At 39.8% G+C, this 22,794-nt stretch overlaps 1 protein-coding gene across 1 annotated transcript in view; it reads right to left on the bottom strand.

The window, feature by feature from the left end:
• ADAMTSL1 (ADAMTS like 1) overlaps window positions 1-22,558 on the bottom strand; it is a gene marked incomplete at both ends in the record, with an annotated part of 200,758 nt that extends 178,200 nt beyond the window's left edge. Inside the window, 2 exons of the mRNA XM_082013297.1 lie at window positions 5,459-5,586; window positions 22,502-22,558. Of these exons, the coding sequence (XP_081869423.1) occupies window positions 5,459-5,586; window positions 22,502-22,558 (185 nt within the window). The remainder of the gene's footprint in view (window positions 1-5,458; window positions 5,587-22,501) is intronic.
• Between the last annotated feature and the right edge of the window lie 236 nt (window positions 22,559-22,794).

The raw sequence follows: 22,794 nt of genomic DNA, 5'->3' as shown, positions 1-22,794 counted from the left end.
TAGATTGTGTGAAATTTGCCACTTTTTATAGTGTTGACTCAATTTTAAGATTCTTGCTTGCTGCTTCTGACATTAGGAAGACTTAGAACTGTAATCCTTCTTGAAAAATTGAAATGTTTCTTCACCAAATGAAAACATGAAATGTTCTCATAATTACAGATTTGACTAATCCCAGAGTAAGTAGAATAAAATTTCCTTTTAAAAATGCTGCTAGATGGCACAGTGTTAACCAGAAGAATCTACAAACTAAATATACACAAAATTTATTCCAAATACTGAAAATCACCCAATATAGCATGGAGGATGTCCTTTATAGAGTAAACCAGTTACAGTTATAAACTGAAGCAGAAGACAAGACAGCTATTAAGGTACCCTGAAGGTCATTTGCAGAAAATAATACACTAAACTAGCATACTGATATAGTCTTGGTCAGGGTAATGAAAACTATCTTCCAAAATCATTTGGTAGCACAGGTGACCTAAGAATTTTATGACATTGACTGTACTGCCATTGAGTGACATGGTGTGCTTCATCAGAACGCTATTTACTTTTGTGGATGTATTCAGCAATTATGATAGCATTTGTGCAAAAATCTTTTGCTTTTTATTCTACAGACCTTAAGATAGCAAAGGGCTTATTCTAGAAGTTTTAAGAAAACCAGTATTTAAAATGATCATTCTGACCAGCATAATAATATTTCATAAAGTGGCATAATTTGCCTTATTTAGTAATGCCAGGATTAGAGCAGACCGCATTTATATTCTTGCACAATAGTTGCAGTAATTTATGTTAGTTTTTACCTGATAAAAATGCAACCCCAAAACTAGAATAACTGTTTTACTGTAATTTTCACTCAGAAAGTTTATACCTTTTATCAATGTTAAATGTGAAAATCTTCAGGTGCTCTTGCAATCTCAGCCCTTGAGACAGATAAGTCTGTGACTGTAACATGAAACTAGGGACCATAGTCACATGCTTGAACTAAATTCTAAATTCAGTTGTGAAGCAGCAACACAACAGTAGACAATATTTTGGTATCAAATGTATATACAGCTGAAACTTTAAACGGTATTTTTTAAATACATAATATTTGATGTATCCCCTTTTCAGTGCTAGTCAGTGTTGTTGTAATGGGTTTTTATTCTACCACCTCTCTGGGTAACCTGTGCCAGTGTTTCACTACCCTCCATTTTCCCATTGTGGAAAATTTCTTCCTTGTATCTAATCTGAATCTACCCTTTCTTAGTTTAAAACCATTACCCCTTGTCCTATTGCAACAGGCCCTGCTAAAAAGTCTGTCCCCATCCTTCTTAGAAGCCCCCTTTAAGTACTGGAAGGCTGCAATAAGGGCTCCCCGGAGCCTCCTCTTCTCCAGAATGAACACCACAACTCTCTCAGCCTGTCCTCAGAGGAGAGGTGTTCCACCCCTCTGATCATTTTTGTGGCCTCCTCTGGACCCACTCCAACAGGTCCATGTCTTTCTTCTGCTGAGGCCTCCAGAGCGGACGCAGTACTGGAGGTGGGGTCTCACCAGAGCAGAACAGAGGGGCAGAATCACCTCCCTCGACCTGCTGGCCACGCTGCTTTGGATGCAGCCCAGGATATGGTTGGCCTCAGGGCTGTGAATGCACATTGCCGGCTCATGTCCAGCTTTTCATCCATCAGTGCCCCCAAGCCCTTCTCAGCAGGGCTGTTCTCAATCCCTTCATCCCCCAACCTGTATTGATGCTGGGGGTTGCCCCGACCCAGGTGCAGGACCCTGCACTTGGCTTCTTGAACTTCATGAGGTTCACATGGACCCATTCCTCGAGCTTGTCCAGGTCCCTCTGGATGGCATCCCGTCCCTCAGGCGTGCCAACCACACCATTCAGCTTGGTGTCATCTGCAAACTTGCTGAGGGTGCACTCGATCCCACTGTCTCTGTCATTGATAAAGACCTTGAACAGTATTGGTTCCAGTCTGGACCCCTGAGGGACACTGCTTGTCAAGAGTGTCTGTGTGGACATTGAGTCATTGACCACTACCCTCTGGATGCGACCATCCAACCAATTCCTCATCCACCCAGGAGTCCACCCATCCCATCCCTCTCTCTCCATTTAGAGACAAGGAGGTTGTGGGGGATCATGTCAGGACTTCACCTGACTGCCATGACTTTTCAAATATCATGGAGAATGGCTTGGCAACGACATCAGCCAATTTCATCAGGACACTGGGATGCATGTCATTAGGAGAGAGAGAGAGATATATCTCATAATATATATATAATTATAAATATATTAATTAGGTGCACAAATTTTGCTAGCCAATAGCAATAAATCATAAATAGTAAATTTGACCTGGAATTAGCACAGTATGAAATGTGTGGTAGTTTTTCTTTTTTCCTGGTCTGTGTGCAACTCTTAATGAAATAAAAGGTTGAAATGATTTTTATATATATATATAATATAATTAATTACATATAGAATTTTATATATATATAACATATTCCTTCTTCATTCAATATATAATGAGGCTGTGAGGTTCATGTTCAAGTGAGTTAAGGCAAACAAATGCAACATTTAAAGTGGGCCAGTCCTTTTATGTAAATAACATCTGAAGATATAAAGGGTTAATGCCAACAAAGAGCATGAAAAGTGCCAGGTTCAGCCCAGTCTTTAACTAGTAATTATCAAAACATTATTTTTTAGGGGCTTATTCTGCCACCAGACTGACCTAGTGCTTCTCACTATCAGCACGGGATACCAGGATGCATCATTGACTTGGGCTGACAACTGCTGTCTGCTTGTGTGACTGGCATATTTATTTATAACATTATCATACTAAATGTCCTTAGCATAATTAGGACCAGTTGTTCTAATTAAATGTACTGTTAGACAGCCCCTACCCTGAAATGTTTGCCATCTAAAACACTAGAAAATAGAATTTCTCTCTAACACTTTCCATTCTTTCATCACAGCTGTGAAGGCCTAACAAAAAACACGTTCCCAAAACAAACAACACAAGCACTAACATAACTTTGGCAAACAAAAGCTGGAAAGAAAATTGGTTTCCTTTATTTAGCTGCATATATTAACAGTGTTTAGGAATGGTCAATTAGTCTTTGCATTTCTGCAAAGCAGATGCACTGGTCTCTCTCTTTTCATGTAATGATCTGAAAGTCACCTCATACAGAATTAAAAGACAAAAGGCACTATAAGCATTCCTCCCAAGATGAGAAATAGTTAGGATTAATTTGTTCCAAAACATCTATAGGCATTGCCAGTTTTCCTTTGCCAGAAGTGTATAGTATCTTCCTTCATGCTGCCGTGAAATTATACACACAGCAAACCCATGAGGTAAACTGTACCAAGCAAGAAATTGTCCCAGAGAGGTGGACATTTTGTTCCAGCCTTGCCAGGTTTGAAATACTCATGCACACAGGTTTATTTCCAAATCTTCAAAGACTGGATGAGTTTCTTTCCCCTGCTCCCTCTCTGCCTTTTTCTTAGCAACTTAAAATGCTTGCCTAGCACAAAAATGAATCATTTAAACTTTTTATTTATTAGCAGTTGCACATGAACCAGGAAAAAGGAAAAACTATCACACATTTGAATCTGTGTTAATTCCAGCTCAAATTTTACTGTTTATGAATTTATTGCTACTGGCTAGCAAAAGTTGTCCACCTAATTAAACTCCTGCATCCTACCCTGGAAACAGAGGGCTTCCATGTCTGAATGGGCCAAAGTTTGCAGCAGGTTTCTTAAGGCAGGAAGCGTTGCTTATGTACTGATGGAACAGTAGTAAGGTATTGTATGGAAAACAAGTACTGTGTGATTTACGAGTTCATTCCCTGTTGCACTGAAGTAGCTTCAAGGGCATCAGGAATAGTAGAAGAACCAAATAGAAGGAGATGGAGAGACTCTGCCGAGAAAGAGTGGTTTATAGTCACATACCACAGAGCACTATGCCTACTACCACTGCTGTCATGGAGCTCCAAGACTTTTCCCCTCTAGAAGCTACCGAGGTAGTTCTCAATGAGGGAGCAGAGGTGTAGTCAGCACACCCTTGTATCACTCAGATCCCCCAGATCTCCTCATCTGCCTGGATTCATGTTTACATTAAAGGAAGAAGATAACTTATCTTCCTAAGTCTGAAAAGGATACATAGTGATTGAAAATGTGTTCCTGCCTCTGCAATTCCCAATTTCAAGGTGTTTGCAGAATCACTATTTGCTATGGAACTAAGCAGAGATGAGAACTTGTCCCCAAGTTAAAAAACTAAATTATTTTATTTTTCTCCCATGGGAATCAAAGAGAAAAGTGGTGTCTTTCCACTCATTTCAGTGGATGTCTTTGCTTATCTTTTCTTCTTCCAGCAGACTTTCGCACACTGTCAATTCAATAACAGCTGGAACTAGGAGACCAAACAGTGCACAGATAAAGCTAAAATACACAATATTCTGTCCTGGTGTTATGGTTCAATTCCTCGTGCTATTTCTTGTCCTCACTGAACAACATCATGTATTAAAATGTTACATGTAGGAAACAATTTGGAACGTATTGTTCCAGTTTGGTTTATTAACATCAGTTTTATAAGCACATGAAAGAAAATATGAAAGAAAGATATGCAGGATGGAAAATTGTGTTACACTTTTTACACTACAACATATAAGGTATCAGAGATGGCAGTAAGGCACAAAGTTTGGGTCTGGAGTTTTCCTTCATATCCTTTATCAGAAATCTGTTAATATTTATCACATATGTCATGTTTATTGCAGGTAAACTTTTTCCTAAAGTAAATAGAAATTATATTTGCTAGAAGTATTGTGCAGGTAAAACATATACTATAGAGTGGAAATGATGTCAAATGACTTGTCCATGTTCCATTGCAATCTAGTAACCGGGGAGGAATAATATCTCAGGTGCCTGACTGGGTAGCCAGACTTCGTCTTTGCACTGGCTCATTCTACTTCTGCCTGTTGGGGTGGGTTCACTGGTGTGGAAGACTTCCTACCTGAGATTTAATTCATAAGATATCCTCAACAGAGTTTTTGTTCTTTCTTATGTAGCTCAAGATGCCATGTTGGGTCAATACGACACTTTTATAGTCTCAGTGTGTCTGAGAATGTGGGGTGCTAAACCTAGTGAATTAGCTGTAGTCTGGTACGAGTGCGCGAAAAGTCTTACCACGTAAGTGGTAAAAGTGTAGGGAGGTTTCACTTTTCAGTAGCTGGCAGCCTTGCAAGCTGTCCAGGAAACTTTTCTATCTCCATAGGTTCTCACTGTATTTTAAAAGGGTGTTGCCTTATCAGACATGTTGGCTGCTTGCCTGAATTAGAAAAAACACCACATTCATTTTTTGACACTGAGTTGGAATTTCAGCGTAGTTCAAGATCTCTACTGATCACTTGTCATGGTCTGACACATCTGAGTAGGTTGAATTGTCCCATCAGTAAAGTAAAATGTGTTCACCCACTTACTTGCTGCTCAGGCAGCGCCTCAGTGAATACGAAGCCCCTCCTCCACAAGTGCGTGAACATTCACTCCATGAGCCCCAGGCATCCCACAGAGAGTCTCGGTCTTCCTCTGAGCGAGCTGTTCTGGAGCTCTGAAGAGAGGGAGAAGGAAAAAAATCAGGAAAAATAATTTAATAGACAAAAAATATTGTTGCTAGCTTAACCTTTCTTTTTACTGGATATCATCTTGGTCATTGAAAGCACTGAATAAAACTATTATTCTCTGACATTGCTACTGATTGGCAGCCAGTTCTTGTAGTGGGGGTTGATCTATGAAGTTGCTTTCACCCGTTGAGTATATCATACTCTGTCTCAGTTTAAAACTGGTGATGACTATTATAAAAGAGCACTTTGGACAACAGTGAGGCAAAGGATTTTTACTGATTAAAAGGAAGAGATGGAGTATTGTAGACATTAGAAATTGTGCTTTGAAGTTTTGTTGCTGCATTAGAAACTGTGAAAGGACATAATAAAAAATGCCTTTCAAGATGCTCTTCAGGAAAAAATGAATCATAACGCAGTGAAATCAACATGCTACAAAGATGTTCAATGTAATGACTTTCATTCACTCACTGGAACTATCGTTACTTCTTCTCTGTCCAAAGATCTCCTATAAAACTTTTTGGACAAAGATTGCATAACCGTTTTATCCCTACTATTTTCTAACCTAAAAAAGAAAGTACACAGTATCTGGAGAGCTGAAGCTCTCCAATGCCAGGCACAGACTCAGACAGTGCTATTGCTAATGCCAATGGGCGCAAACAACTTTAGAGAGGAGCAGCTCTGATGGACTCAGAAATGTTTAGCTCTTCTAGGATTAACTCTTAAATGTACAGCAGTATCTGTTTCAAATAATGCAATCATGCACGTATCCAGCATTTCATTTTCATTCTTGCAAATGTACCTCAGAAACACAGGTTTGTAGGAACACAAATAATTTAACCATTTAGATAGATATTGTCCCTCATGGGTGATGCGGATTTGCTGGAAGAATAACCTACATAAGCATGCAAAGGCACATGGAAAATGCCTATGTCTGAGGGAGACCAATTTATGTTCTTCAAAACGTGGCTTGTGCTGTGAGCCAGCACCTTTGAGAGGGCAAAATAACTATATGAGGGAGACTTCGATGGTACACCTTCAGCAGAGAAACATCAGCAAGCATCATTGCTAGTCCATGTTAGAAGAATCAACTTTAGCTTTCAACACTGAGGGATTATTTGAGACACAGAGAGAGCTCAACACTGAAAGAGATAGCTCAACACTGAAATAATTTTATCTTCAGTTGGAGATGTGTAAAAGTTTTGTCATGAAATTTGAAACCTGGTGAAATACACTAGTCTTGAATATTGTTATTCACAGGCAAGAAAGAAAATTTTGGCCATGGTTTAAGTCTGTGAACAGTTTCAGTATACATCAGTTTATGGGAGATACTGAATTTGTCACACATAGTCGAGATCCTAAACTGAATACTCTGTGTCTGTAGAGCAAAGGACTAAGTCTGGCACGTTAGCATATGACATATGTGTTAATTGGGATTTGTCAAGGTAAGAGGTTAACTATTCAGTGTACCTTAAGGAGCCAGGAATGCATTATATATCCTAACCATTACTAACAGCATTTTCCAATATAGAAACTATTTAGTCCTATAAAATTCTGCAAGAGGATTGCAGTTCAACCACTATTGTTGTCTATGATGCTGAATAAACAGCCAAGCATAAGATTAGCTGAAGTAAAAGCCTATGTCTTTTATTAGCCATCTCTATAGTCAGCTCAATAATAAGGCCAAAGTCTCACACTGAACTCTGTTCTCCTGAAAACAGAAAGCCCATAATCTCACTGTTTGTACACATTTGCACCCTCTGACAGTAATTAGCTCCATGCATTTGAAGGATGAAAACATTACCAGTGCAGTTCCTACGGTCCCATGAGAGTCTTCCTGCCCTGAAGTGAGTCATTAGGTCGTGGATTAGTATTTAGCTTACTCAGGTTGACAGAGTAATTGTATTGTTATGTTCCTTCCAAAAGCCTGATACTACTCTGAGAATCACTGGCACAATAAATTAGCGGTAACTAAATGAAACCTGATCATGTTAAACGTGCTTAAGTGAGCTCAGACTTATGCCAAATTGGCAAACTTCTATGGACATATTGTTTAAAGGAAAAAAAAAAAAAAAAGATTTGCAGGACACCTGTCCAACCATCTTCTCTTCTTTCCCTCTCTTTCCATTATTGCTTTTATCAAGGTACGGTCAAAATCTGATCATGAAGAATGAGTCTGTCCGTTTGGGCAGAATGTGTTAAAAAAGAAAGGATTTTCCTCTTTGCAAACATACCATATATAGTTATTTCTTTTGAAAGGAATAGCTCAGTAAGTGGCAAGGGTCACAGGCAGGACCAATGGACAAGGAGCACACCAGATTGGCCACCCAGCCATGGCTCCCCAACATTTCCCAATGGTGACCTGCTGCATTCCTCATGCTGCTGCTTATGGACCCTTCCTGGGCACAAGTGCTCCTTTTTTTTTAAACCAGAGTATTTTAAAAGGCAAATACACAAATGCCACTTAAATAGAGTTGAGTCTATTTGGCCTTCTGACACAAAGGTGGACAACCCTTTTGAAAGAATTTTAGGATCTGATCCAAAGCATGCTGAAGATGAATGAAAACTCCATCAAATTAAAGGGGTTCAAGAGCAGAAGATTAAGAGATAGGCTGAAAATGGGACCCAACACAATTTGTGAAGATTTTTTTTTAATTGATCAAACAAATATTGTGAATGAGGAGGCCAAACCAAGCAGGCAGAAGGCAAGCTTTCTTCAAACAGCTCTGCTGAAGCACCTTTGCACTGATCCTGCTGCCCTATCTTAGCACTTTTGCCAAGTGGAGGTTGCCAGCTATGCCAAATAAAATGATTATTCTATGGTGTGGTAAACCTCCATTTTCTGTTGTCTTCATGGTGCAAAGTTTGTAACAGCATTTTGAACACATATAGCACTTCCTTATGCAGAACAGGTTTTGGAAGATGGTTTACATGGGTAATTGAATCAATTTTTTATTGCTGTAGTATATAGTATGGTGTAATTTTGTTTTCAACCTACTGATGGGGAAAAAAAAAGGTATATTAATTTAGTCTGTGAGAGACAGTAATGGATTTACCTAATGAGTGTATAACAATTATTTGACACTCTCAGTTTATCTTACCTTTATTAAAATGCAAAAGTATTTAATTTCAACATAGTAATTGCGAGGGTAAATGTAAAAATTAAAGTAACATAAGTGACCAAATTCTGACTATGGCCAGATGTGATGATCCTCCAGGTACAATCTTATTAATGTATACATGTGATAAAAAGAGCCAATTTACTGTGGTTATTTCAGCCAACTCTTTTCTGGAGGGTATTTTTTATAAAATGAATATGTGTATTTGCACTTTTAGTGTGCTAAAAAGAAAATATGTGTCTGTGCTTTTAGTTTACAAGGAAACAAATATCTTCAAACTGCAAATGGGTGCTTTCACTACTGGTTGAAAGCCCAGAGACATAATTAAAAAGGGTTTCAAGGTAAAGTCACGTGAACCAAGTACTCTTACCTCATCACAAATTATAAGCATCAGCACAGCTAGACATTCTAAGGGTCCAAATTTTTCTGAAATAAATTGTACTCCCACCCAGAGGAAAGCCATGTGCCTGTTATTTGCATTCCAAGATTTGTTATAAGACCTATATATTCCCAGAAAGCATGTGATCTCAAGCTGGAACAGGCTCCAAGTTTTCTTTTAACAAGTGGAATAAACATAATTCATTTCAACTCTATCCATGTTTAATGTTAAAGAAAGCAGAGTGGTTTTCCCTCCTGTAAGCTACACCATTAAGATTGAGCTGGAAGTTCTAGCAATGCCTAAAAAGCCATTTTAAGTCTGAAGAAGATTGTCTGTTGCAGGTCTACTGCAGCTTCAAAGGGTATATATCATTACTAGCTAAGAATTCACTGTTTAGCACAGATTAAGCTGTAGTACTTTTTCAAATGTAGCTTATACCACTAATAATTAATAATTTCTACCCACTTTTGACATAATGAACTAAACTGGAGAACCTACATTAAAATATTCCTGATAACAGTCAAGAACATTGCAGTGTTCTGCAGTACAAGAATTCCTACACTACTCTGTTACAGGCCTAAATTTCCTGCCATAACGGGTAAACAGGAAAAAAAAAGGAGGCAAAAAGCAGAGAGGGGGTTCATGCCTTTAAGGGATAAAGCTGCCACCACTTAAAGCTTCCTTCCCCTCTTAGAAAAAGTCTCTTATCTCTGCCAGAAGTACCCCAGGTTGGTGCTTCTTGAAATGCCAGCGTATGCCAAAGAAGCCAAATGCAGTCAAGGCTCATTACACCCTGCTGCTGGTATCAGCAGAGCTTCCCTCCCTCTTCTGTCCATTCTAGGTTAGTTCTCAGCCTGAGCTTTCTAAAAAACATCTGCTGCTTTGTCCACACAAAACTGATGATGTCCTGATATCTACAACATCAATGGCAGAAATGTGACCTGCAAGCAATTCGCTTATCAGTGATCTACATAGAAAAAATAAGTCTGTTAGCACTAGTCAAAATCAGCTCACTCTTTATCCCTCACTACCCTAATACACATTTAACCTGAGGATGATCCTGCAGCTACCACCCAACACAGTAGCTCCAGAGGAAACAGGCATGAGGACTCCCAAAGAGTTCTCTAATGAGAAAGGGAAGGAACGCCTCGTGCTTTTCAACAAGCAAGCAAGAAGCCTCACGTATACAAAATGAAATCACTGCCAGTGGATAGGGCACTCAGGTGAAGAGGCTTACAAAAGAAAAAAAAAGGCTGTAAACTATGAGCTGAACAAAGGACTTCTTATAATATAACCAAAAATAATCTGACATAATCAAGTAAGACTAAAAGAGCTAGGTATCCAATTTTATTCTTGGGAAAAAAACCAACTTCAGTGTTTAACAGTAATTTCTGAAGAGCTGACAGGCATTCATGTTGTATTCAGACTATAAGATGAGTAACAGATCTTTCCTACCCTTTCCGCTAACACACAGTACACAGAAATCATTTAAACTATCTGGAATAGTATGTGAAAAAAACAAGTGTCACACATCCTTAAATCACAACAGCTGTCTGGCCATCCAGGAGCTGCATCCCTGATGAGAGAACCGTGTTTCTTCTCGGAGCATGTGTGTACACATGTGTGTGGGTGCACAGAAGGAGAAACATGAAAAGTAGCAAGACCTCTGTTCATATTCTGAGACCTATAAAAGGAGTTCAGCCTTAAGAAAATAAATCTTAGTCACATACTGGAAATGAATTTAAAATTTTGTTTGGAACTGCACTATCCCTACAGAATCCAACAATTTGTCAGTGTCACATAGAAAAAAGTGCATATAAATGCAGATCATGTCGTTTAATTGCTCCTAAGTTTCTGAGGGTACCAGTCTTACTCCTCATTCAGTAAAACGCTGCTATGGTCATATTTTTCAAGCACCCAGTGTGTTTCCTAGATTAAACAGAAATATAGATATTGAAAAATACAGTTTAACCTCTTGTTGGATTGACAGAGGCACTGATACAGACTTCAAGCCATAGTTATTTCCCAGATGATACGCACTGCTGGGTTTGGTTAAGAAATTTAAATCATCTGGTTCTTATCATATCCCCACTGTTTAGGGGTATGATGAACTGTCAGTGACAATATGCAAGACTCCTCTGAGGCCATTGTCTAAACTTGCCTTTTGCTACTGTGAAAGTGATACTAGGGACAGAAAACCAGTATTTTCCCCTATTATATGGTCTTTCCGCCCTCCCTTTTCAGATACATCCAAGCGCATCCCTATATGAATTCTTGCCAAGCCATACCTTCTCTTTGAGTAATCCTTGATCATCCTCTGATGTTAGTTTGTCACTGAGGTCAAATACATACTTCACACAGTACTGAAATGCTGTCTGTAGTGAACTAGGAAGAAACTGCTCTCAGCACTTATCTAGGTGTGTAACAGCAGGAGACAAGGCCAGTGACCTCACTTCTTTTTAAGAAATGTATATTTCAAAACATCAACCAATGTAACTATATGGTTTACAGGATTTCATTTGCACAATGTTGTGTATCTTAATTGTATTCCATCCAAGGTAACAGCTGGATAACAGCTCAAATGGGAAACTGCTTGGAAATCCCTGGCTTTTGAAGGAAAGCAAGGCAGAGCAAAATCACAGCCAGTTGAATTAATATTGGTAATTACTGACAAATAAAACGTTAACATGCAAGACATTCCTGACTAGCTGTTGAAACTTTTCAGAACAATTATCTTGGAAACATCATAAGTAAAATATCCTGACACGTCCAGTTTGCAATGCACAAAAAACATGTATAACATATCTAGGCAAAGAGTTGCATATAATTTTAAACAGTACTGTCTGCCCAAAGCACATCCACTCTTCCAGAATAACTGTACCATGCTGAAGAAAGGGCTTATTAAAGTAAGTCCTATCCTTCTGAGGAGCATAATTCCCTGGAAGCACAAGGATTCCCCATGACAATAACTGTCTTCCAGCTCCAAGCAGCTATCTGCCCATTTCATGCACATCCTGAAAGCAAAGGTCCCCAAGCCAGCCTTAGCAATATATCCAAGGACCTAATGGAAATGCAACACTGACCTATTTTCTTTTCCCCCCCTTTCTGCTTCAGGGTCAGGATGGATGAACACTGTTTATCTGCTGTGGTAGATAGCTTGTCCCCCCGTTATCCTGACTGTATCCCATATAAAGACAAAGAGAGGACTTCAGCTACCAGGTACAGAAGCCAGAAAAACCTGCTTACCTGGCATTCCTACCAAAGGAATGGGAGTTCTGCTCTAGAGAAGTTAAAAAAGGATGAAGACAGAAAACGCCCTCGTGCCCAAGGTGCCAGAGCTATTTACTGCACCTGAGATGCTGGGCAACCACAGGTGCAATTGCTCCCATGATTAACTGAATGCTGTTCCACATGGACAAATCAAAAGGATGCCTACAGAACTGTCCAAATTACTGCTAAAAACCAGTTTTCTCTGGAAAACAACCTGGAAATAAAAGTAGCTGCAATGAGTATCAGATATCTTGAGGTCAAAGTGGCTATATCTTGCACTTTGGCTCCTCTGCTCCTTCCTACTGGGTGTGGGGTGGTGAGTGAACAGTACCAGCCCACTTGCCCCAGGCTTCCACAGAAAGCCTTGGAAATTAACTGAGGAATGTTTGCCTCCTTTGCACTTGCAAGACCAGGCAAAAGGCCTGCGAGGGGATCAAGAGAGTATTTCCTATGGAAAACCCCTGGCACAGGGAACCCTTGATCTGAGTGACTCCATGTTCCAAGGAAGGCACTGGCAGAGGAGCACGCACATGTGCGTGTATATACTGTACTTTGGGTAATTACTTTATGCTCAGACTTTGCTAATGCAAATAAATGGGCCAGGATTTATTTTTTCATTTCAGCCACTTAAAAAGGAATAAACAAAATAGTCCAAATCTTCTTCTGTGTAGTTTTTAATTCACTCTTTCTTCATGAACAAAATCATCCATCACTTAGAAGAAGCAAGGGGAAGACACCTTGATGAGAAGAAGAGGAAACCTCGCTGAGATCCTCTTGCAACTTTTCAATGCTTATTCTACTCCTGTCAACACAGACAAGGGGAAGAGCAATAGGTTGACAATTTTACTTTACCCTGAAGGAAGACACCTGATACACATACAGTTAGCTCATTCCCAGAGACATAAGTAAAAATTTGCTGTGGTAGTCCTTTTCAGCACTGCTTTTTGTCTCCTTTTACTCTTAACAGCACAGTCATGCAAGGTAGGCTCAAGGGAACAAAAAAAGGGAAATTATGGCATCTTTTCCTTTTGCACAGGAAAGCAAAGGTTCATGGAGGGGGAAGTAATGCCCCCTCCCTTCCTAGCCATATACGACCTGATACGGTTATTGCACAAGTAATAAGGACAAAGTGTCACACTGACTCTTGTCGTCCTGAAAACAGAATATCTGTGGTCTATTTTTTTTAGACACTAGTCTAAAAGCGTTGTACACATTTGCACCCTCTGACAGTCATTAGCTCCACACATCAAGTGCTCTTTCAAGGATAAAAACATTGCAAGGGCTGTCCCCATAGTCCCATGGGATTCTTCCTGCCCTGAAGCACGTCACATAGCTATATATATGCAATCTCTTAAAACTTACAATGGGGAGTACACAGCTCCTAGCCTGCAGCAAAACAGGGAAGAAATGATAAACAGCCATCTCAGGACTTTAGGAGCTGAACAGCCATTCCCAAACCTGGACTGGAAGTTGTATCCCAGGAGAAATGTGCCAAACATGAGATCATTTCTTCTCCTAAAAGGGCAGCAGCCAGCTGGGGGTGGGGGCTGCTGGCAGAGGATGGAGCTGACACCATATCACTTCAACACGCTGCACTCCCTATAACATTTTATAACAGTGCCTTATAAAACTCAGATCAGTCCTATCTCTCACTCCACTTACCCATATGAAAATATACACCAGGAGAGCAATGTGAATACAAGAGCTTTCTTTCTTGCTCTCACAGACCCAAGTTACAACACCCTGTTGTATTTAAATCCTGCCGTGCTGGTGTAAACACCAGGCATGGGTGATCCAGTACAGAGCAGGTCCAAGCTGGCTCAGCCTCAGACTTGTCGCCTAATTGACTCAGAAGGGTTTTCGAGGCTCAGGCTGGTTCAGATGCGGGATGAGTGAAATCACTTTCCAGAATTCGGAGCCCACCCAACAGCGTGGGTTCAAAAGTGCATCTTGCACTCGAGGACTTCTGGTTTGCCTTCCACGTAGCAAGAACTGCGGGCGGGGAAAGAGCCCACAGAGGCGCACAGAAAGGAAAAGAGAGAAAAGAAAAATTGTTATCTGTGACAAGGCCTATTGCATGCCAAGTCTTTTCTAAGTGTCAAGAAGGGAAAGCTGCGTGCTGTTTGGGCTGTGTTCGTCAGCTTCAGGAAAAAATGGACAATATATGGCTGACACTCCCAGCTCGACAGGTGAACCACTGTCTCCCCCAAAGAGGCAGGGTAATGCACTGAAGAAGTGTATATTAGCCATTTTCCCTTGCTTTAGTAAACTGACCTTAAGCTTCAGATATTCAGCCAGCCTAACTCTCTATACAGGTCACAAGGTCCAACAAGGTCCTCTTATGTGCACTAAACCCCATGTTGACTGGATTTAGAAACTCTAATTCTGAAAGTCTGAGCTAGAAGACCTCGCCACATCGGCATAGATTTTAACTGGCTCATCAGCCCTAGGATGGCTCAGCCTCCTTTAGAGCAGGTCAGAGCATTAAGACAAGGTGTCGTAGGTTGCAACAAGAAGATGGCACTTTCTGATCAGGAGGCATTTCAGGGAAGGAGGAGAACTCTCCAAAGATTTGTGTAATTTCAGATAATCATTTGCAATCATAAGGTTTATTAAAAATAAATGAAGTCTCCTATTCTTCTGATGGTCTGCCATCTCTCTCAGTTACCTCATGGAGTTGTGTATGTGTTTATTTTAACAAGGGGCCATATAAAGGGTTGAAACATTAAGTCTTGGTTGAGGCAGGAAAACTGAAAGGGAAATATTTATTTAAAAAAATAGGGTGGAAAAAGAGAGAGAGGGGAAGTGAGAAAGGGAGGAGGGAGGGAGGGAGGGAACGAAGGAAGGGAGGAAGGGAGGAAGGGAGGAAGGGAGGAAGGGAGGAAGGGAGGAAGGGAGGAAGGGAGGAAGGGAGGAAGGGAGGAAGGAAGGAAGGAAGGAAGGAAGGAAGGAAGGAAGGAAGGAAGGAAGGAAGGAAGGAAGGAAGGAAGGAAGGAAGGAAGGAAGGAAGGGAGGGAGGGAGGGAGGGAGGGAGGGAGGGAGGGAGGGAGGGAGGAAGGGAAAGTAACTAAATAAATCAGTCATGGAGAAAGGTCAAGATCCCATGTCATAAGGAAAAAGAATGGGAAGACAGGAAAAAAAAAGGTACTCATGGGTCTCTTAGGAATTAACTATAAACCTCAGAGTTTATCTAACATATTTATTCCACCCTTAGTCACCAAGCAATTGACCCCAAATTAATGAATGTGTTTCTTTAAAGGAAAATACACTCAATTGTTGAGAGTTTGCAGTACCAAGGTGGAGGAGTTTTCTAGGAGTACCAGATTCTTTTTTTCATTATTTTACTTTGAATTGCAAAGATGGAAGGACCTAAACACTGTCAGAATATAAGCTGCTGCTACTCTCATGCTGCCCAGTAATATCACATGTGATGAAAATACTTATGTTTCCATTGGTCTCACCAGATAAAAGAAAAGTGAGTTCCACAGTTTGGAGCCAGTATGCTGCACAGAAAGCGTATGCATTCTTCTCTGTGCCAGTCTTCAACTCTGGTAAGATGTGATAATGCAGTTCCACTTGCCCTCGTGCTCACCAGCACTGATGGGCGGCTGTGCACATCAGATAATGATGAGACTGCTAAAGTTTGGATTAGCAAAGCAGAGTCTTACAATTCAAGATGTGGCAGTTCAAGTTTTTAGTTTCAGAGACTTCTACTGAATTATTTCCCCCTCCCCTTCAGCTAATTCAAGTCTTTCATCTTTAAAACATGGTCCTGACTAGACTTTTAAGGAACATACTGGCAATACCACAGTAATTTGAAAATCCCCCAGTCTCTTTTTAAAAAGTCACAGGAACTATGAAAATGTCATATCCAAAACACATTTACAATCATAATCCATCCACATACCAAAATGGAAAAAGGAAAGACAGCCCTGGGCTTGTTAAGGGCAGTTATATTTGCCCTCAGCAGCAGATGCTTTTAACAGTCCACGCTGAAAGAAATACGGGGATTTAAATAAGCCACTAAGTAAGTAAATAAATAAATAATCCACCAATCTGATGCCAGCACCAGAACAGTAGGAGACCTTATTACTTCCTTTATTCCCTTTCATTTCTGCGTCTGTTGATATAGTGCAGCATCTGAACAATACACTAGCAAACTTCAAACAGGGACTGAGATTATATCCGACAAAGCTGGAAGGGGAAATTCGACACCCCTGCAGTACATTCATATGGAAACAAAATGAGTTATATTTATTTTATGGGACAGTTTGAATTTATTATAAGTTGCACATAATTTCCTGTCTCATTTCTTGAGCACTCCTGGAATTTATTTCAGGATGTCTTACGTTATCACACACCCCCTCTGCCCTGACACCCTCTCTTGCTGAACTTCCTCTACAAGAAGTCCCTGAAAGGCAGAAATATCAGGGCAAGCTCTAAAGGATTGAAGCTTTGGTAAAAATTCTATAAAGACAGTGGAGATGAAAATGGAAACAATGTGAAAATTACAGTACTGTAGAATCAGTGAACGTACCGCTTATTTCTCTACACAACTAGAAGAAGGACTGTTCCTATAAGCAGTGACCAAATAATTCACAGGTGGCAAAACTATTAAGATTTCTACATATGCTTGCCTTGGAAGCAGACTGAATCTCACAAGTACACACACTGCTCTCCCTCTCCCTGTCACCTGACTATATTGCCTTCACTTCAACACAACTTCACCACAACTTTAGCTACTTTTATAAGAAATTTGGAAAAGTTGGGTTTGGGCAGCAAAAAAAAAAAAAAAGCTCATGTTTAAAATGAAATTCTAACCAGGGTATTTAATGGGAGAAAAAAAGAAGAAAGCTGGCAATGCACCTGGAGTTAGTAATCTCTGATATGGTAACATCTCACTGTCAGTGACGCAGAGAGGAGTTCCTGGCCTACAGTAGTCTTCAATGTGCACACGCAGATTCATGCCATAACAAATCCATGGCACGCAGCAAAGGTGTTCTGTTGAAAATAAGATAAATTGGCTACTCAGAGGTTTCACAGGAAGGTATTCATGACCAATGCTTTTTGGAGGCATTTTAATTGCTGCTGTGCATGACATCTAAATACCATGTGTAAAAACTCAAAATAAAAACAGTTATTAAATGAAAGGACTTTAGTACAAAGTCTAAGCAGGTGGAATTCAACATAGCAGTATTGCAGTTAACAGACTCAATACAATTTATATAGATAAGAAGCTTGCTCTCAAATCTCAGCTAATACTATGCTTATGAACCATTATATTTCTGTTAAGAGTTAGTATTCTGAGAATGGTATTTGCCAATTCCTAAAGAAAGGTAAAAACTTTAAAGTCTGGTGACCCTATCTGACTGTGGGAGAGACAGATAAGGTACTGCATACAATTATCTTGAAAGACACATGAAACATTTGAGAATGGCATTTTTAAAACCATGACACCAACCTTTAAATCTTTCTAATATCTATAATACGCAGTAGACAACTCACTCGCTTTGTCCTTTTTGCATAAGGAAAAATTTTTTCTTATTAAAAAATAGGTCTGACCATGTACAGTGAGTTTTAGCATGCATGGTAGCAAATCTTAAATCTGTGATGAAATGTTTTACGTTCCATCAGATAGAAAGGCATCTAAATGATCAGATTGCACTAAGCATTGACTATTATTGGTCTGTGTTCAACGCCACACAGAATTAAGGAATCCGTGAAGGTTTTCCATCACTCCATGAAAGGTACATCTCTTGCTTACTTTAAGGGCTAGGGCGTGTTATAAGACCTTGAATACCCAAAGCTGGTCAGCCATCTATTAAGATAAACCTACTGTCCACCTGCTGATATGAAAAGATGGAGACATCAAAAGCAAAAGTTAGCCATTCCTGTACATCGGTTAGGAAGAAGTTGGGGTTCAATACCATGTGAGAGAACACATGCCTCTGTGGCAACAGACTGCAGTTTCCCATTTTTTTCCCATGTTGCCCATACAGCTCTGACTTTTCTTACAAGCTTAAGGAAATAGCTACAAAAAACAGTAGAAACAACAGTGCTGTCTTCAGATTTGACAAGACAACACTGTAAGAGAAACCATGAGGTTATATTTGGATGGCTAACAACACAGTTATAAGGAATTCAGTTTTTGTTTGCTTCAGTGAAAATTCAGTCATGCAGAGATTGATACCTCTCTCCTAAAGAATTATTTGTCTGGGCATGTAGACTACTCAGGCTTTACATTAACTCATGAACCTTCTGAGCATATTGTCCAGCTGACAGATCCATGCCTACAGGTGACCATGTTCCAATCTTCGTATTCTCCACAGTGTTCAATTTCATAGTTTCTTTTATTATTATTTGGCACACCCATGAATCTAGAAAAAGTCATTAAAGCAAAACCCATTTAACTTTACTGACACTGGTGAAGTAGACCAATAGCTGAACAGCCTACATTAAGTACTGATTCCTGTTCACTGAAGTCCAAAAGAAAAAAATTCCATCACAACCTTAGTTCAGCTCACGCAAAACTTTGCACTTGGTAGAAAAAGAGTAAATGACATACTTAAAAAAAAAACCTGAAGGAAGAGGTCAATGAAATAAGTCCAAACACAAAATTCTAGAGTAATATAGGAAAAAAGTGATGAGTATACATACTTACTAGCATCTAGAGCTTCACATGAGAAATTTTTTTGTTTTACAGACATGAGATTTTGGAGTACAGCAGCACTGTCCACAAACCACAATGGTGAGAAATCTTGCACTCTTTCACATGAATAAATCTTAGCTTTGTATAGCTGAACTTTGTATTTCAGTGCATCCTTACCCAACTGGTGTGATCAAATGTCAGTCCATACATATATGGGACTATGCACGAAAATGTATGTGTGCACTTTGGACCCTGTACTAGAAAAATCCCTCTCTAGGCAGCTGCAATTGTAGAAACAAAGGAGCAGACATACAACAATAGGTAGACCTATCTGCACATGAAAGGAAAAACTTTCAAGCTTTGTACAATCATATGTAAACAAGAAACTTTATATTCATTCCACTGGCTAATTGTGCCTGTGGTCATCCAAGACAGACCCAGTTAGATAATAGGGGAATGTAATGCCAAAGAGCCTGGAAGGAATGGACTATTGTATTTGACTATTTTCCATGTACAAATTAGCACAGCAAAAGAAAGAAATCCTGCAGAAAAACACATGTACTTTATTACAGTTCCTAGTGTTACTTCTGTAAGTACCACAACAGCAACAGAGAGCGCTAAAAAAAAGCTGATGAAAAGATGCAAACAACAAATGCAAATGTGATTAAATGCCCTTCTGGCATGAAATGATTTGACTTCAAGTTCAGATGAACACATGTCAATGGCTGGTTATGGTTTTGGCCACATTTCCTTTGAGTTGGACAACTGTGATTTGCTTGTGTTAGGCTTTTATTTTTAAACCAATAGAAAGGGAAATCTTTGGAACAGAATGCCTGCTTTTTTTTGTTACTCTTAAAAGTGGTGTGTTAATATTTCCTTAGCATGCAAAAGTTCACAGAGCAATGAGCAAAATTCTCCAAATACCTGGTCTTAGTCTGGAAAGAGAGAAACTGTCTTTTCAAGTTACTTTCAGTCTGATATTACGTTTTTAAGACAAGCGTCTAGTGTTATGGCTCAAATTCTCAAAAGTATTTATAAAAGTACCTAACTCTCATTTATGCCAGGGAAACTGGATGTCTGAGTATGGAGCACGTTCTATGGCAGTTAACAAATAAACTACTGATTCCCATAGACTCTACTCAAGCACCACTCAAATGAAAATGAATTCTATTTCTTCTGAAGAAGGTTAAGAACCCTGACGGAGTAGAGAGCTACACTCACTACTACACCACTCCACGTGGTCTGCCCTGAAGTAGACTGTATCTGCTGGCTGAGGAGGGGAACAGAAGATTTTATTGCTGATATTGCCTGTGGACTTGCACAGCCCATGTACACATGACGCTAAGGGGATGGACATTGTGTCTCAGCTATGCAACCTCCTTAATGAGGTAAGGATGCTGAACAAAGACTTCAGGTGCTACTTTGCTCTACGGTGTCCTACTGAAAATATAGGAACATGTAATAAATTATTGTAAGGCAAATCGTGTAAGCATTTGTTACCTAGCCTTAGTGCTTAGAGCTGTGAACTTCTGCTGAGTGTTACACAACTAGAGGCTGCTCATGTTGCTCAGTGTGGGCAAGACAGGGGTTTTAGAGAGGTACAAGGTGAAACACATAAATCCAAATGCCAACTGTCACACTTTTCAAACTCATTCCATCTACTTGAACAAAGGCTGATACCTATAGGCTAATATCCAGGTCACAGGCCAGATCCAATGCCTCCTTTTTTTTTTCTCAGAAACATCCATGAGCTTTCTATGATGCCCTGTGTGAACTCTTGCTGCAATAAACTACAGCAGCAACATGTATACCAAGGTATCCTACAACTTATCTCTATTTCTATCCCAGCTATAAGTCAAATTCTTGCATGTTTACCTAATCTCCTGCTGAAGGCAAGTGAGAGATTTTCCTGAGTATGGAAGGAGCAAAAGAATGGCCTGATTCAAAAAAGAAAGTTAAGCTTGCTTCACATCACTATTCTTAAGGCACAAAGAAATTTGGTGGGAGGTGGGGGGGGAAATCTCTTGAGACAGGGTAAGTCATACAAATACAAACTAGTATAGTATGGAATATAATGCATAATAGTTGGCAGCAGAATGCACTATTTATTTTCATGAATTAGGGACTGAGAACTTAATTCACAAGCAGCAGAGTGAAGTACAAATGTTATGAGTATGAGCTTAACATGGGACCAAATCCTACAGTCCTTACACAGTCTTGTTGAGACATATCTCCTGTTGACCTTCCCTGAATTAGTACTGCAGGATTGGCTCATGATATATTATAGTCATCAGGTTATAAACTTCTCATTTTCATAAATGAAAGAAAATCTATGCTGACTTCATGGCGTTTTGTGTGAATTCAGTATTTTAAATGGAAAACAGACCTTTAAACAAAATAAGACTTTTAAATCAGTCCAGATAGCATTCTTATTTCTAGGGATTAATTAGTATTCAGTGTTTCTACATCCAAAAATCTTTTTCAAAAAAATCATACAATAATTTCTAATAAGCATTTAAAACAAGGTTATCCTGCTGTTTAGGTCCCTGTGTGACTACTAAGATATGTGTTAAGATTAGTTTACAATGATTACCATAGATTGTTTTATGTAGATAAATAAGAAGATTGCAAGCTGTTATGAAGTTCATATATTTCTTTAGGACTCTTTGCTATTTGAATGGCTACATTCAACCAAATCTTCAGAAAAAGACAACATATATGTATGCCAAGATGACTATGGTATCAAAAGTGTGTGCATATTACTATTTTTACTGCAGATTTTCTGATAACCAACATACAGCTTATACTTACAAAATTAAGTGTGAGTCAAAATGGAACGTTTAATCTCATTCAAACACCAGAATTACAGTGCTCAGCTGCAGAGCATCCTATCAGGATAATCAGGGGAATTATGCAAGAAAATCATATAGTAAAGATCAGCTTTACGGCGCTGAAGTATACCAGATATCACATAACATATCTTCCAGAAATTGGTATAAACTTGTCTCTGTAATGAGTTACAGCAGTAATGAGAGCTCATTTAAGCTGGCTGCAGGAAAAAGTTCAGTACATGCTGTACCTGGTTTCTCTCCATATGTGCTACTGAGAAATACTTTTTTCTTTTCTGTTTTTTTAGGAAGGAAGAAAATTCCAGGAACATTACAATGTGATATAGTTTGATTTAAAGAGGGGAGAAACAGCTCTTCTCTAAATCCTGAGCAGTTAAATCACCATTCACAGGTCATTGCTCTCCAAGTTTATGAAAATGACGCCAACATCAACTTCTTGGTTCTACCTGCAGCAACCCACAATATCAAGGCTCCAAGCCTGTAATACTTTAGAGAGGATAGGATTTACATGATTTATTCAAAACAAACTCTCTCTAACTGCGATCTTAAAGATTAAAAACATATCCACCCGCATGCATACGCACAGATACGCTATCAGCTGGGAGCGATACACATTTGCAGGAAAGAAATGGCATTTACCAGGACGAGGGAAGCCAGAAGCAGGGTGCCAGCAGTGGTCCAGCGGCAGCCCTCCATGGTCGGGTCCCTGCTGGACCGGGGGTCGGACACCGCGCAAAGCTGCGAAGCGCTCGCTGCCTGCTGTGACATCCAGCGCTGGTGCGAACCTTCAGCCCTGCTTCCCCGCCTCCATCAGCCCTGCTCACGTTTCCTGACCCAGGGGTGCGTGGGTGGGTTGGGGTGAGCTGCGGGAAGCGCTCCCTGAGCCGGTGAGCAGCCAATCCCCCTCCTTGCTAGTCAGTCGTGCAGCACAG

The sequence above is a fragment of the Phaethon aethereus genome (assembly GCF_964289735.1).
Source record: "Phaethon aethereus genome assembly, chromosome: Z".
NCBI lineage: Eukaryota > Metazoa > Chordata > Aves > Phaethontiformes > Phaethontidae > Phaethon > Phaethon aethereus.
The sequence above is the reverse complement of the archived record's forward strand: the minus strand, read 5'-3'. Positions and strand labels throughout refer to the sequence as shown.